This window comes from Mercenaria mercenaria, chromosome 11, assembly GCF_021730395.1.
Source record: "Mercenaria mercenaria strain notata chromosome 11, MADL_Memer_1, whole genome shotgun sequence".
In the NCBI taxonomy this organism is placed as follows: domain Eukaryota; kingdom Metazoa; phylum Mollusca; class Bivalvia; order Venerida; family Veneridae; genus Mercenaria; species Mercenaria mercenaria.
Window position 1 is genome coordinate 54,429,177 of NC_069371.1, and position 18,147 is coordinate 54,447,323.

At 35.0% G+C, this 18,147-nt stretch overlaps 1 protein-coding gene across 1 annotated transcript in view; it reads right to left on the minus strand.

Annotated features, from left to right (window-relative positions):
- Positions 1-18,147, minus strand: part of LOC123530999 (DNA-directed RNA polymerase I subunit RPA2-like) — an 83,794-nt gene that overhangs the window by 25,427 nt on the left and 40,220 nt on the right. Inside the window, exons 11-22 of the mRNA XM_053517476.1 lie at positions 16,420-16,566; positions 15,020-15,073; positions 13,918-14,035; positions 13,265-13,361; positions 9,749-9,855; positions 8,806-8,941; positions 7,908-7,981; positions 7,195-7,395; positions 6,187-6,384; positions 2,180-2,287; positions 829-1,005; positions 430-559 (exon numbers count right to left, since the gene is read on the minus strand). Coding sequence (XP_053373451.1) covers positions 430-559; positions 829-1,005; positions 2,180-2,287; positions 6,187-6,384; positions 7,195-7,395; positions 7,908-7,981; positions 8,806-8,941; positions 9,749-9,855; positions 13,265-13,361; positions 13,918-14,035; positions 15,020-15,073; positions 16,420-16,566 — 1,547 coding nt within the window. The remainder of the gene's footprint in view (positions 1-429; positions 560-828; positions 1,006-2,179; positions 2,288-6,186; positions 6,385-7,194; positions 7,396-7,907; positions 7,982-8,805; positions 8,942-9,748; positions 9,856-13,264; positions 13,362-13,917; positions 14,036-15,019; positions 15,074-16,419; positions 16,567-18,147) is intronic.

Below are 18,147 nucleotides of genomic sequence, written 5' to 3' on the forward strand. Positions count from 1 at the left end.
TCTCTATCGTGTTCACAAAAAACTGTGAACGGCCGACGGACAGACGACGGGCAATCACGAAAGCTCACCTTGTCACTATGTGACAGGTGAGCTAATAAAAACTGACCTCAAGTCAATACTAACTCTATTGACATTTACCTCTAGGAAAATATTTTAGACTGATGACATTGTAAAACAATATCTTACTGGTGGTGGTTTGATGCAACAATTAAATTTCTATCAGTGATATGGTTTAAGTCCACTCATGTTAAAACATCATTCTTCACTCATGAAGCAATTTTAATAACATTTCATGAAATTAAGTGCAGTGTGAAAATCTAAAACTAAAATACCGTCTATGTATACCTGCTGGTTTATATGTCAATCCTACTATTAAAACACTACAATATGATCAATGTCGAAATCAATTCTTTAATACTGTGTACTTACAGAATATAAGCGGTGTAGTTTTTGCTATTTCTGCCAGGTTTATAACCTCTGTTTTGTACACAGTTGCATGACCAAATCCTCGCTGAAACGATCCTTTATTGATCACCATGGCATCTTCCATGTCATAACCCTGCCAGTGAACAATAACAGAGTGCTTTTTGTTGGTAATACTCTATTTTAATAGCATTCTCTCTTGTGCCACAGCCAGCTGGATGCTTCTTCAAAAGCTTTCAATCTCTCTTGACTGTTTTGTGCTTACTTCTATCACATTACATGGTTTTCTTTTTTATATTGTAACACTTTTACAAACACTGAGTATTTACAGCTATGTATGGCAAACAGTCTATAAAACAACTTTAAGCATGACAACTTCCATTCGTTTGTAAATTGACTACTTACAGTATATGAAATAACAGCAACTATAGCGTTGGTACCAAGTGGGTAGGAGTCTATATCATAATGGTCATACTTTGTGGGTCTCACCACAGGGGTTTGTGGAGTCTGTAGTTTATACAGCTTGTTGTCTGACCTGTACTTGAGGGCGTGTAATGGTACCCCCATTGTCTGCTTACCCATCTAAAATAAATTTATTTTGTCACATAAAATTTGCATTTTGTTTGTTTAATCTTGTTTTGTTCAAAGTAAAACTATATCACAGAGGACACTAACTTTACTAAATTAATACCTCTATTGCTTCACAGCATATGTCATCTTTCTTTGTTCATGAAAGTGAACAAAAACCAAGGATCTAATTTTTCTTTTTTGCAGCCACTTAAATCTCTCAGTATATGGGTACTCCTTTATGTCTAAACTTTTATTCTCTCATTGTTCAAATGACATATGAATTGTGTGTTAAAGACCAGAAATAAACGAATAACTATTCCGTAATGGTAACAGATATTATGAAACAGTCTGTATGTGAGTTTAGTCCTGTCATTGGTACATGATTTCACAAGACACAGTAACTTCCTACCTTAACACCCCTACATCATTTCACAAGTCAAAACCTGATATTGGTAAATCATTCCACAAGTCAGTAACTTCCTACTTGACACTGGTAAATCATTTTCCTACCTGATACTGGTACAACATTTCACATGTCAGTAACTTCCTACCTGACACTGGTACATGATTTCACAAGTCAGTAACTTCCTACCTGACACTGGTACATGACTTCACAAGTCAGTAACTTCCTACCTGTCTGTGGTTTACAATTTCACAAGCCAGTAACTTCCTACCTGTCTGTGGTCACGATTTCACAAGTCAGTAATTTCCTACCCAACACTGGTTCACGATTTCACAAGTCTGTAACTTCCTACCTGACACTGGTACATGATTTCACAAGTCAGTAACTTCCTACCTGACACGGGTACATGATTCCACAAGTCAGTAACTTTCTACCTGACACTGGTACATGATTTCACAAGTCAGCAATTTCCTACCTGACACTCACTGGTTCATGATTTTACAAGTCAGTAACTTCCTACCTGACAACGGTACATGATTTCACAAGTCAGTAACTTCCTACCGGAAACTGGTGTATGATTTGACAACGGTACATCATTTCACAGTCAGTAAGTTCCTATCTGACATTGATGCACAATTCCAAAAGTCAGTAACTTTCCATCTGACACTGGTACATGATTTCACAAGTCAGTAACTTCCTACCTGACAATGGTTCATGATTTCACAAGTCAGTAACTTCCTACTTAACAACGGCACAGAATTTCACAAGTCAGTAACTTCCTACCTGGCACTGGTACATATTTCTTGGACTCTGATTGAAGTCAGAAAATGGTGTTAAATTGGCAGCAACTGACAACATACTGACACCATCCAGTTCCTCATGGGTTGTTATCTGAAAATGAATGCAGATGTTTTCATCAGTCTGGGGTGTAACTGTTTTAAGTTATGTAACGTATTTCAGTTACTTTTTCAAGCATTTTATAACCTGTATTAGTTATAAAGTATAAGTTAACTCAGGTAAGTTATTCAGATAAAGTCTTTTTGCTGTTCTCACAAAGTGACCTATACAGTGAAATAAGTAGCAATCTGTGGTTAATCAAATCCTCTTTTAGTCTGATCATGACCTGATAAGCATAATGGGATGCTAAGAGTTTTATAGCTTTAAACCTTTTGCATAAAACTTTATCAGCCTTGCGTAAAATAATTTACTGCTTAGGTGGAAATATAAAGAGTTCAAGGATTCAGGAAATAATTTGCATTAGTCACATTCAAAATGAGGAATTGGCACAAGAGGGCTTTGTAATATTTTATGATAACTGAAACAAGTTATGAAAATATGGGCAATAACTCGAATGGGTTATAAACTGTGATAACTTGAAACAGTTACACCCCTGACAGTTCATACAAATTGGGACTTTTAGCTAACAAACTGATAACATGAATTTTTCAAAATTTGGCAAAACTCTTGCATCAGAAGAACAGATGTATTAAAGATTAATAACAATCTCCTACTTGATTTCTTAAATATGAAGTACCATAGAATTATATATTCATTGTCTGTTTGCTTAAACATCAGTATCAGCAGATTTTGGAGAGTGTCTGCTGTATATAGTCAGTGTCATTAGATTTCTGATAGTGTCTGTAATAAAAACAGTATCAATAGATTTCTAACAATGTCTTCTATACAAACAACATCCATAGATTTCTCATAGTGTCTGATATATAGTCAGATCCAAATATTTTTGACATTGTCTGCTACATACACATTAACAAAGATTTCTTACAGTATCCTCTTTATATACAACATTCACAGATTTCTCAGTGTCTGCTATATAATCAGTATCCATATATTTCTCAGTGTCTGCTATATAATCAGTTTCTCCATAGATTTTTCTGCGTCTGCTATATAATCAGTATTCATAGATTTCTCTGCGTCTGCTATATAATCAGTATTCATAGATTTCTCTGTGTCTGCTATATAATCAGTATTCATAGATTTCTCTGTGTCTGCTAAATAATCCGTATTCATTGATTTCTCTGTGTCTGCTATATAATCAGTATTCATAGATTTTTCCGTGTCTGCTATATAATCAGTATTCATAGATTTCTCCGTGTCTGCTATATAATCAGTATTCATAGATTTCTCTGTGTATGCTATATAATCAGTATTCATAGATTTCTTAGTGTCTGCTATATAAACAGTATTCATACATTTCTTAGTGTCTGCTTTATAATCAGTATTCAAAGATTTTTCAGTGTCTGCTATATAATCAGTATCCATAGATTTCTCACAGTGTCTGCTATATAATCAGTATTCAAAGATTTCTCAGTGTCTGCTATATAATCAGTATCCATAGATTTCTCACAGTGTCTGCTATATAATCAGTATTCATAGATTTCTCGGTGTCTGCTATATTATCAGTATTCATAGATTTCTCTGTGTCTGCTATATAATCAGTATTCACAGATTTCTCAGTGTCTGCTTTATAATCAGTATTCAAAGATTTCTCAGTGTCTGCTATATAATCAGTATCCATAGATTTTTAGTGTATGCTATATAATCAGTATCCATAGATTTCTCACAGTGTCTGCTATATAATCAGTATTCGTAGATTTTTCTGTGTCTGTTATATAATCAGTATCCATAGATTTCTCATAGTGTCTGCTATATAATCAGTATTCATAGATTTCTCAGTGTCTGCTATATAATCAGTATTCAAAGATTTCTCAGTGTCTGCTATATAATCAGTATTCACAGATTTCACAGTGTCTGCTATATAATCAGTATTCATAGAATTCTCAGTGTCTGCTTTATAATCAGTATTCAAAGATTTCTCTGTGTCTGCTATATAATCAGTATTCATAGATTTCTCTGTGTCTGCTATATAATCAGTATTCATAGATTTCTCTGTGTCTGCTATATAATCAGTATTCATAGATTTCTCTGTGTCTGCTATATAATCAGTATTCATAGATTTCTCCGTGTATGCTATATAATCAGTATTCATAGACTTCTTAGTGTCTGCTATATAAACAGTATTTATAGATTTCTTAGTGTCTGCTTTATAATCAGTATTCAAAGATTTCTCAGTGTCTGTTATATAATCAGTATCCATAGATTTCTCACAGTGTCTGCTATATAATCAGTATTCAAAGATTTCTCAGTGTCTGCTATATAATCAGTATCCATAGATTTCTCACAGTGTCTGCTATATAATCAGTATTCATAGATTTCTCGGTGTCTGCTATATTATCAGTATTCATAGATTTCTCTGTGTCTGCTATATAATCAGTATTCACAGATTTCTCAGTGTCTGCTTTATAATCAGTATTCAAAGATTTCTCAGTGTCTGCTATATAATCAGTATCCATAGATTTTTAGTGTATGCTATATAATCAGTATCCATAGATTTCTCACAGTGTCTGCTATATAATCAGTATTCGTAGATTTTTCTGTGTCTGTTATATAATCAATATCCATAGATTTCTCATAGTGTCTGCTATATAATCAGTATTCATAGATTTCTCAGTGTCTGCTATATAATCAGTATTCAAAGATTTCTCAGTGTCTGCTATATAATCAGTATTCACAGATTTCACAGTGTCTGCTATATAATCAGTATTCATAGAATTCTCAGTGTCTGCTTTATAATCAGTATTCAAAGATTTCTCTGTGTCTGCTATATAATCAGTATTCATAGATTTCTCTGTGTCTGCTATATAATCAGTATTCATTAATTTCTCTGTGTCTGCTATATAATCAGTATTCATAGATTTCTTAGTGTCTGCTATATAATCAGTATTCATAGATTTCTCTGTGTCTGCTATATAATCAGTATTCATAGATTTCTCTGTGTCTGCTATATAATCAGTATTCATTGATTTCTCTGAGTCTGCTATATAATCAGTATTCAAAGATTTCTCAGTCTGCTATATAATCAGTATCCATAGTTTTCTTAGTGTCTGCTATATAATCAGTATCCATAGATTTCTCACAGTGTCTGCTATATAATCAGTATTCATAGATTTTTCTGTGTCTGTTATATGATCAGTATCCATAGATTTCTCAGTGTCTGCTATATAATCAGTATTCATGGATTTCTCTGTGTCTGCTTTATAATCAGTATTCAAAGATTTCTCTGAGTCTGCTATATAATCAGTATCCATAGATTTCTCACAGTGTCTGCTATATAATCAGTATTCATAGATTTCTCAGCATCTGCTATATAATCAGTATCCATAGATTTCTCGGTGTCTGCTATATAATCAGTATTCATAGATTTCTCAGTGTCTGTTATATAATCAGTATCCATAGTTTCTTAGTGTCTGCTATATAAACAGTATCCACAGATTTCTAACAATGTCTTCAATATAAACAACATCCATTGATTTTTCGTAACTTGTCTGCTATATAATCAGTATCCATATATTTCTGACATTGTCTACTTACATACACAGTATCCATAGATTTCTGACAGTATCCTCTTTATAAACAACATCCATAGATTTCTCAGTGTTTGCTATATAGTCTGTATTCATAGATTTCCCTGTCTGCTATATAAAACAGTATCCATAGATTTTTAACACTGTCTGTTAAATAAACAGTGTACATAGACTTCTGACAAAGTCTGCTATACAATATAAACAGGATAAATAGATTTCTAGTAGTGTCTGCTATAGCTATATATATACTGTAAAAGCACATATTTTCGCCTGGTCAAATTTAGCAAATTTAAAATACATGTATGAAGTATGTTTGCCAGGTTCTTAGTTGCTTTCTTTTGAACTTACCCCTTGATAAGCCTCACTCTGGTTGATGCAAATATCCATGTAAACCTGTTCAAATGTGCCGATCATCTCTACAGCATCGAGAGCGAGGTTCTTCACTGGGCGTACCATTCTAGCTGGTGTTGTGAACAGATACAGACCTGGATATTGACTAGCATACTTTGTTTTCTTTACTAAACATATCTCGATTGTAGGCGGTACCTTCAATAAAAACAAACTATCTTGACTTCGGCGAAGTTATTACTTGTACCTAAATTTACTGACAGTCCAAACCTTTTGCCCATACCAAGGATGTTAATCACTGTAATTTTTTAAGAAAAGAGCAAGATATAGAAGCCGAAATCCTAAAATTATCTGCTGGTTTATGTGCAAGATGTAAAGCACTTACACAAGACTTCAATTTAAAGTCACATATATTCCTGGATTACATGTTACATTTCATGAAGTAGATGTTTGTTTTGTTGGGTTTAACATAGCACAGACATAATTATAGGTCATATGGCATTTTTCCAGCTTTGATGCTGGAGGAAAACAAACCCCAGGTGACACTCCATGCATTATTTCATAATCATGGGCAGGACCTCGGTAGAACCACCGACCTTCCGTAAGCCAGCTGGATGGCTTCCTCACATGAAGAATTCAATGCCCCAAGTGGGACTCTAACCAACATCGGTGAGGGGCAAGTAATTTAATGTCAGCGACCTTAATCACTTGGCCACAGAGGCTCCTTGAAGTAAATGTAAAATAGTCATTTAAAAGCTGAACTAAAGTGAAAGCTTTAACAGAAAATGTAAATGAGCAAGTAACTTAATCAGATTTACAAGTAATACTAGACTAGACCCCAGAACAAACGGCAATTCTTCCAGTTACATTATTTGCATATGTTGAAATCCTTTATAGCCCAGTGGTTGGTATGCCGGCTTCACAAGCTGAAGGTTGTGGGTTCTACAGAGGCTGAACTCTCCATATAATATAGTTATATGACACTAAATCCAGCAGGAACTGTGATACCTTGTGTAGTCCCTTTACTTTCATTACTCGTAGCTTTTGTTCAACCTGTGGTGCCATCTCCTCACTGACATATCCCACAATCCTCCCATCCAGCATCACAGTGTAACAGTCTTTAATCGGACAAGGTGGATTATCCAATGAGCATACACCTACTGTATCTAGGGCTTTTCTTATTGACTGATGAAATGTAAACACCTGAAACTGGAAAGACAGACAAGCTAAGTCTACATCATCAATGTAATATTGTACATAGATTCTTATTTCCACTAAATTTAAAGTACTCCGAAACTAATGTCGTTACAGAAATTGTCTAATTTTTCAATGATTATGTAATAAGCAGCAAGTAAACTAGTGTCTCCATATTTTGAACTAGTACTAATTTGCCTTCCACATTGTGACAAATAACTGACAACTACCACATATAAATCAGGTGTGAAGGACAAAATCAGAGGTGGAGAAATCCGAGATGGAGGTCAAACTCAGAGATGGAGGACAAACTCAGAGATGGAGGACAAACTCAGAGGTGGAGGACAAACTCAAGAGATGGAGGACAAACACAGAGATGGCGGACAAACTCGAGGTGGAGGACATAATCTGAGATGGAAGACAAAGTCAGAAATGGAGGACAAACTCAGATATGCAGGACAAACTCAAAAGTGGAGGACAAATGAGCGCATCATGCATAAATGAAATCAACTTTATATACTACATACCTGGCACATTGCTGTGGCATGGTTCATCAGTCCACATGGAGAACCATCTGGGGTATGTACTGGACACAGGAAACCTTCAAAGGTAGAAATTATAACACTTTTTTTAAAATCTGCAATTTTCTCCTGTTTCTTGTAACATATGTCACTAACCATCAACAGATATTAAATAGATTCAAGGAAAAATCTGGTCATCTGGGATGAGGAAAACAGCAACTAGGTCAAATCAGGTAGAGAATGTAGCTTCTAGCATTTTAAGAACGTTTCTCTATGATACAACCCAGTAACCTATTTTTTCATAAAGACAAAAAGTTTGACAATGATTTATAAAGACAATAAGAAATGTGATGTTAGCCTTAATAAGGTTTTTCTATGATTTGACAGAGTGACCTATCATTTAATATAAAAAACCAAGTTTTGAATATGGCCTAAATTTTGAAGAGACAAACACTATGAAAATTATGTAGAAAACATATCCTCTAGTGTTAACAATGTTTCTAATTATTTGACCTAGTTGCTGTTTTCCTCACCCCAGATGACCAAATTTTGAATCATCCAAGATTTTGCTGTAGGAAGCATTCTAAAAAAGTTTCATTTAGACTGGGCCAAAATTGTAATCTCTCAAGTGTTATCAGTAAAACTTGTTATGAAAGACACAGGGCAATCGCAACAGTTCACCTTGAGCACTTGTGCCCAGGTGAGCTAAAAAGGTCTTTTACTAAGCTTTGGTCTATGGAGTTTTTCAAATACTTACTTTTCAGGTTTCACTATGTGTTTAGAAAATGACCAAAAACAAAAATGACATGACAGAAACCATCCAGAGAACTGACTCCCCATGCAAATGATCTAGGCAAGGAATCAGTATAACATAAACATCTCTCTGAAACACTGCCATACTAACCCCAGGCTTCCGGCAGAAGTTTCCTGACAGCTGTTGTTCTCATCTGGGCAAAGAAAGCTCCTCTATGTATACAACGGAAATGAGAAATATACCTCATAAAGTTGAGCTTGTCTGCAACAACAGTCATACCAGAGTACTGAAATTCAAAACAGAGCATGAAAATTATCAAAGTGATTGCCTTCTTTTCTACTGACAAACATTGCAGAAAATCATCCAACATGAAGACAGCATTACAGCAAAATCATATTTAAGACATAACTAGACATGCTTTTGAGAAAGCCCCTATGAAAAATGTCTAGTTTCTCTGGATGGTCTAGAAGCCCCTATGAAAAATGTCTAGTTTCTCTGGATGGTCTAGAAGCCCCTATGAAAAATGTCTAGTTTCTCCAGGTGGTCTAAAGCCCCTATGAAAAATGTCTAGTTTCTCTGGATGGTCTAGACAAGTGGATCCAATTAGATGGTCTGGACGAATGGATCCAATCAGTAATTCAAGGGCCATAATTCAAAAGTGCCTGGGCGGATTTGGCTAGTTATCGAACTTGGCCGTGGTCTTATGGTCAAACATATTTTGTTCAAGTTTGGTGAAGATCGGATGAGAAATGTTCGACTTAAGAGTGCGGACTAGCTTTGTGACAGACAGACAGACACACAGACTGGAGTAAATCTTTATGTCTCCCACACCACTGTGTGGTGGGAGACATAATTATCAACTTGAGGCAATGAACAAAACAATTACTTGCTATACCAGTCTTTCTGTTTAAAATTGTGAATTTTGAAGCCATATTTTTTCAGATTCTTGTCACACCATGACATCAAACTCAAGCTTTTAAAAGGTTTTCAGATAACATGAGCCACTTGCTTTATGGAAAAACAAAGAGAAAATTGGATCTTAAACAAAATTTTTAATTGAGTTTCAATACATACCAGCACTGATCTAGCATACCTGCATTAGTGCTAACCCAGATTTGGTGACAAGGTTTCCAGTTGCAACTAAATATTCAAAAGACTTGCAGATATCAGGTCCATACCTCAATGCATTTATTAGAGAATCTGCAAAAACAATTTATATAATTTATATATATATTTGTGTATGGAAAATAGCTGGTTTCCATGTGATGTCAATCAAATAAATCAAAGGCCTGAAGGGCCCGAGTCGGCTAATGATTGATGTACTGACAGTATAGTCTACCTGTTTCAGTTTGTTTTTAGTTTTTTTTCTTAAAATTTCATAACACAGCTCGATATTTACCCAAAATATTATATCCGGATACGATTACACTTTTCTCCAGTTTCAACAATATATTTTACAAATTGTGATGATACGGAGACATTTAGCAGCAATTGGCAGTATCTGACATTGAAGTTTACGGTTAAATTACATCTTATTTAAATCTTTTCTTAAAAAAGTTGTCTCGTTTTGTGAAAGCAGACAAACATAGACGATCTACTTTCGATTTCAAAAACTACAAGAAAATACAATTTAATGTTTCGCCGATTTGTTTATTTCTCGAAAAATAAGAATTAAAATCATTTTTAATATCAGTAGTAACCAAACAAACCAGTAAGAGCTTCTTCTTCCGATAATTTATCCGTTTACTGACTGCAAAATTCAACCCACGCAAAGTTTATAGAAATCATACGATGCGTGTATACGTTCAATGTGGGAGAATTAAGGCTGATCGGCTATGTTACCTAACGCATCCAGACGATTCAGATTTTGTTTTTAAAAAGCATTGTGTGCGTTTCTGTAATTTTATATACGTTTTTATACGCTTAGAAATTATTAGACATGCGTATTTGCATTATTTCTATACGTAATTTACGCTAATACGCATCTTATCTGGAGCCCTGTGGAACTATTTTTTGTCTTTCGCTGGATGTTACGCAAGCTTTGTAAGCCTGCGCAATTCTTAAAATGCACATTTATGCTTAATGAGTTACATTCGAGTATTGCACAATTACAAGTCATAAATATGACAGATTACATCGTATATTGGTCATAGCAAAGGGAATTGACACAACTTAACTTCATTCATGCAGTGAACTGTTTGAAATTTGAGAAATCTAATGGAACTACATCCCTTCACGTGTTATTCGGTCCATTTAGAGAATCGCTGAACAGCAAGGACTCGTCAAAAGGCTTTCAGCCTTTAGCCGACTCAATGATTAGGAATTTGTAGAAGGTAAGATAAATTTGAATAAGATTTCTGTAATTACATTTTTTTAATGTTTTTTTAAGTTCGTATTGCACTTACATTAAGGTAAGAAATCAGTTTTGAAGTTTCTTATCCACAATCATTTTACATATAATTGTAACAACATGCTTCATTGACAAAAATCAAAGAATTAACTTCATAAAATTATTTGGTTTATAACCAGTAATGATTGAATTCACACCAGACACCAGTTACCAAGATCCTACACAGCATCAGTACACAGCATCAGTACAGACCGATAGTTATAAATACAATACATGCAATTCTTTTCAGGAGTCAAAATACTGTTTAAAATGTAAGATATGTGAATATATAAGTAGTAACATGGAAACAATTACAAAATCAACAGTGTTACGATTCTAGTGTTCATCATCTTCTCTCGTTCTCAAACATCACTGTATCATGTTACATTCTCAAACATCACTGTATCATGTTACATTCTCAAACATCACTGTATCATGTTACATTCTCAAACATCACTGTATCATGTTAAATTCTCAAACATCACTGTATCATGTTACATTCTCAAACATCACTGTATCATGTTACATTCCATTTCAAATTCTTGTCATTGAAAACTATATAAGATATTCTTAAGTACAACAAAAATGATGTCAACACTATATGACATATGCCCCCCTAATATGCTAATATAAAGCCAAAACAGGAACAAACTCCCATAAAGGTCCCAACAATCTGTGCATGTCTACTTTATGTTGATGACGAATACAGAGTGCCATAGTTATTAACTTACTTTTTTGCAAAATGGGGCAGACAAACAGAGGGACTGACAGACAGAAACACCAACAGGACAATGTGATTCCCATATGCATATCCCCCATAAAATGGTGAAAAAGTCATTTATAATTTAGCTTAAATAAAGGTTAGACAGGAAATACAAACAGTAAGAATGAAAGACAGATAGACACATCAACAAGACAAGGTGATTCCAATACTCACCCAACCCTAAACCTCATTCTAAAGGGAATTTCAAGTTAGCTAATACATCAGAATGCTGGCAATACATAGCAAGAAACATAGTGTATGTAACCATGGTTCATACAGACCTTCCTAAAAAAAATTCAAGTAGTTTTCAAGGAGTTTTCAAGTAGTTTTCCTCCATTTTCAAGGACTAAAATGGGCGCAATGTTACTGTTGCTGAGACATGAAATATCCAATTTAGGACAAAATTAAACAATGTAACACAAGATTTACCTTCAATGCATCGCGGATAAATTACACAGTGTGAAAATTACTTGAAAGAGCATAAAACCCGTAAAGTACAGTACCGTACCGTACTATCGCCGACTCCGTGGCAGGCCCTTATGGCGGTAACGGCTGTTTTTCTTTCCGTCGTTTTTTAGTTTATTTTGGTCCGTTTATAATGTTTGTCCGTTTTCACTTCGCACCCGACGAATTTAAGGACTATTTGTCATCTTTAGTACGTTTTTTCCTAAATTCAAGTAGGTTTCAAGTAGTTTCTGACTGTTGCAAAATTCAAGTAGTTTTCAAGGTGTAGGCGTCAAAATTCAAGGACTTTTCATGGCCTGTGCGAACCATGGTAACTTAGCAACATGGAGAAGTAGCAAAATATTTTTGGTAAGCTTGAATCAGTCACTTTCTTCTGGCATGATACAGCAAGAAATACAGTACAGGTAACTTAGCAACAAAGAGAAGTAACACATAGCTTAGCTACAAAGAGATGTAGCATGTAACTTAGCAACGAAGAGATGTAGCACGTAATTTAGCAACAAACAGAAGTAGCACGTAACTTAGCAACAAAGAGATGTAGCTGGTAACTTAGCAACAAGAGAAGTAGCATGTAACTTAGCAACAAAGAAGCAACACATAATTTAGCAACAGAGATGTAGAACGTAACTTAGCAACAAAGAGAAGTAGCATGTAACTTAGCAACAGAGAGATGTAGCTGGTAACTTAGCAACAAAGAGAAGTAGCACGTAACTTAGCAACAAAGAGAAGTAGCATGTAACTTAGCAACAGAGAGATGTAGCTGGTAACTTAGCAACAAAGAGAAGTAGCACGTAACTTAGCAACAAAGAGAAGTAGCATGTAACTTAGCAACAGAGAGATGTAGCTGGTAACTTAGCAACAAAGAGAAGTAGCACGTAACTTAGCAACAAAGAGAAGTAGCACATAACTTAGCAACAAAGAGATGTAGCTGGTAACTTAGCAACAAAGAGAAGTAGCACGTAACTTAGCAACAAAGAGAAGTAGCACAATACCTTGGGTAAGCTTGTATCTGTCACTTCCTCCTTTGAATGCCTTTGCTTGTCTTTCTATCACAGATTTTATGGTCTGTAAATAACCATCTAGCTTCTCCTGAAGTAAATCATGTAAATATATGACTGCTTACATGTTCATAGATTCAAACCTTCATAGAATGTTCCTTGCCAAAGTCTTCACACTGATTTCTTTGTAATATGTTTTTGCAATATCTACTTTTTGTATTGTATGTTTGACAGCAAATAAAGTGCGACCTTGACCTTGGAGCTAAGGGTTTGGATCTTGCGCATGACATGTCGTCTCACTATGGGGAACATTTGTGCCAAGTAATTTCAAAATCCTTTGGTTAGTTATGGACCGACTACGAAATATACCCTGTTAACCTTTGACCTCTAAGTGTGAACTAGACCTTGAAGCTACCTGTCTGATTCTTGTGAATGACACATCGTCTCATTATGGGGAACATTTATGGCAAGTTATTCAAAATCCCTTAATGGATGGCAGAATTATGGACCAGACACGAAGTGTGACGGACGGAAGGGAGGATGGAAGAATGCAGCCTATTTCTATATCCCCCTTTTTTCTACGAAAAAAACGGGGGACAATTATGTTTGTACTGAAACAGATATACCTGCAAGCTGTGTTCACATACCTTAAGAAACATCTGGAATAGATGGCCACCTAGCAATACTTCCTGTAACATAGGACTGTCGCCATTCTCTGCTGCACATTTACCCTTCGCAAAGTCAAACAGTTTTCTTGTCATATACCTATAAATCCAACATCTATATTGTAGAGATTATATATAACTCTTAATATCAATAAGAAGCATAACCTATTCATCATTAGAAAATATTAAACATTTAATCTGTCATATGTTAGTCATTATAAAAGGCCACTTGAATTTACATTAAAATTCCCTAATAAAAGACAGGTAAAATTTACAGAAAAACAATAATGACTGGAAGGTGAAAGGGTGGACAGCCCAAACAAGACGCCAACCTCAACCATTTGAATAAATTTGATAGAGATACATGCCAAGGAGCTACTGACAAAGGTAAGTGTGATCCTGGGCAGAAGTTTCAGAGTAGAAGATGTTTTAAGTAAACTAGATGTGAGTCACAGGTGCACATGACTCTAAGTGAAATATATTTGACACAAACTTTTTAAGTACTTTATGTGTACTTTTCACTAAGTGAAGGCCCATAACCCCTACCTGAGTGAAATTCTAAAGAGAACACCAGGAGCAAAACTTCACATGCTATAAATCAATAATTTTTACGAAAATCGATCTAAACAATTTTTTTACCATGAGATACAATTTTCTATGCATCAAAATGGCTGTCATTTTAAGTGTACTCAAAAATTTAGCTATGCTTACTTTGTATTTGATAATGCTGACCTTGATCTTTTACCCAATGGCCCCTTATGCAATGCCAACCTTGGATTTTCTACAAGCTCTCTATAAGCCAAGTTTCATTTTAAAACTTCAATCAAAACTAGAGTTTTATTTTAATAACTAAACCTAAACTATAAATAATGAGCGGACACGATCAGTTTGATGCTGCCTAGCAACAATACCAATCTAATAACCAGGTTTCAATTTTGAAAAGCCTCATTAATGTAAAGAAAATGGTTGGCACAATACAAATTGTTTATACAAATCCTAAAGATCAAGCAATCACTGCTCAAAAGAGCCGTGTTTTACTGTACTTACAATAAGTAAATAACTTACTGTTACCCAAACAACTTACACTAAAAGGTTGAATTTGTCAACATCACTTGTCAGGTGTACACATATACATTGTCTGAAAATAAAATGTTTGAAGAAAGTATAAAATAAAATTCCAACTAACAAGATTCCCAAACTATCACAAAAATAATATTCACTTGTCACATTTAATTATTGTGGAATTTTAAAATACACCACTTCTAAAGACACTGTCAATTTCTTCAATTTTTATTAATTCAAAGGCCAAAACTCTGCACATATTATTCATTTATTGGTTATCAAACTTGACCTGGATTTTATATACATTCTGTATAAGTATAGTTTTGTTTCAAATAAAAATACTTCAGTGATTGAGTGACACTGTCTATTTTTGTAATTTTGACTAACTCCTGGTCCTTAACTCCAAAGCTACTGTGCTGTCAAACTTGTCCATTTTATTATGCTCACAAACATTCTGACCTACTTTGGAGAACATTGGACAAGAAGTGCAAAAGTTATTGAAGTGACACTGTTAGTTTTACTGAATAATGATCCAGCTAGTTATCAAACTCTATCAAGATATAATTCCCATAAACCTTCAGAACAAGTATGAAGTATGGTGAATATTGGATAAGAACTGCTCAAATAACTAAGCAGACACTGTCAATTTTTGCAATTTTGATTTATTCAAGGGCAATATTTCAAAAACAACAGACTTATTTTATGTTGGGTTTAATGACACACCAACACAATTATGGTGACACTCTAGCTTTTGACAGCGGAGGAAGAAAAATATTATGCCTATAAAGATGCTGACCCAGTTTAATGAACTGTTCAAGATATTGTGCATACAGTCAATTCTCGCAATTTTGAGTAAATCAAGGGTATAACTCTAGAGCAAAATAAGTTCCAACAAACATGTATATCAAACTTATTTAAGGGGAGCAGTGGTCTAGTGGATAAGGTGTCGGCTGCTCAATCCAGGGGTCGTGGGTTCGAGCCCCACTGGGGTCATGACCATGACTTTTCATAAGACACCAGTACTGGTTTTTCCAGGAAGCAGACTCGAGAGATGCTCCAATAAGCTTGAAGCTTTCATCACAATCGAGCTAAAACAAATTAGTATAAACTAAACTTATTTAACAAAACATTTGATTACATTTTAACAAGAAAACTTTCTTTGTTTTGCTGAGTATCAAGAAATACCAACAGAACTACTGGGAACATGATTTTCTAGCTCTTGACTGCAGAAAAAGACATCAGGTGTCCCCCTAGGATAATTACAGGCATGGACAAGCACATGTGTAGAACTACAACCTGTAAGCCAGCTGAATGGCTTTTTTATATGAAAGAATTCTACACCAAAGCAAAAAGCAAGACAGTCAGTAACCTCTATCCCCTGACCACAGAGGCCCCATTACAAGAAAGATGTAAGATTTTTACTTCAATAGGTATTGCCCAACTTCTTCATCTGTTTTCCATTCTGGCAATGCAAGCTTTACACGAAATCTAGAGCCAATGTATTTCAACACAGATTCTTTGGTGAGCAGATCTTCATTTAAAGCTTGGCGTAACATAGCAACAACACACCTGGTGACAAAAATACTGTAGTTTTACATAATGATAAAATAACAAAACAGACACAACTAGAGCTATCACTAAAGGTGATGAATGTACCCCCCGCATGCACTGACACAGGACATTGCAATTTGACACACACAAGACTGCATAATTATGTGGACTGTATGTATATAGACTGTATGTATACAGTATAGTAACAAAAAACAAAGTCCCATAACTATGCAGAATATTTATCTAAAAGAATGTAACATGCACCATGCACAACTAAGGTTGGTACTGATCACTTGTGTGAAGTTTCATTAAATTGTGTGCAAGGGTTTGGTAGATTAGGCACGCACAAGATTGCATATGCAGACTGTATGTACATAGTATGTTAACAAGAAACAAAGTCTCATAACTCTGCAATTTTTGTCGCTGAAAGAACCTAAAATGCCCCATGCACAACTACTGTTGTTACTGATCAGTTGTGTGAAGTTTCATTAAATTGTGTCAAGAGGATGAGGAGAGATGGTGCGCACAAGATTGTGTCTATGTATATAGTATAGTAACAAAAAAACAAAGTCCCATAACTCTGCAAATTTTTTTTCTGAAAGAACCTAGCATGCCCCATGCACAACTACTGTTGTTACTGATCACTTGTGTGAAATTTCATTAAATTGTGTCAATGGGATGAGGAGAGATGGTGCACACAAGATTGTGTCTATGTATATAGTATAGTAACAAAAAAACAAAGTCCCATAACTCTGCAAATTTTTTTTCTAAAAGAACCTAACATGCCCCATGCACAACTACTGTTGGTACTGATCATTTGTGTGAAGTTTCATTAAATTGTGTCAAGGGGATGAGGAGAGATGGTGCGCACAAGATTGTGTCTATGTATATAGTATAGTAACAAAAAAACGAAGTCCCATAACTCTGCAAATTTTTTTTCTAAAAGAACCTAACATGCCCCATGTACAACAACTGTTGGTACTAATCACTTGTGTGAAGTTTCATTAAATTCTGTCAAGGGGATAAGGAGAGATGGTGCGCACAAGATTGCGTCTACGGACAGACGACCAGACGGACAGACAGACAGACAGACAGACAACCTGAAACCAGTATACCCCCCCTTACAACTTTGTTGTCGGGGGGTACAACTAGGAATTGTCTTTAGTAAAATGCACAGATCTCCCAACAGAGCTTTATCCAAACAGAAATATCTAGCCATATCACATAGTCATTTTATGATACAATGCTTTTCTTTTTCTTTTAAAAACAGCATCCCTTACAAAGTTTTGTTTAAATCCCACTGGTAGTTTTAGAGTAGTCCAGACACATTCTTGTGACAGACTAAAAAGAAGGTAGACAGACAGACTGACGGACAAGACAAAATATATCTCCTACAATGGGGTGACATAATAATCTCATGTAAAACTAATGTGCTAGTGATCACCTGTGAACAGAGACAACCTCACTCTAAAGGCCACAAGTTCAGTTCTAATTAATAGTTTTCTAGATTTTTTAAACCCTTTGATTTTCGGGAACATAATGTGTTATACAGGTGTGTCTACAGTTAAAAGTGTGTGTTAAATATACTTTCTTGGCATT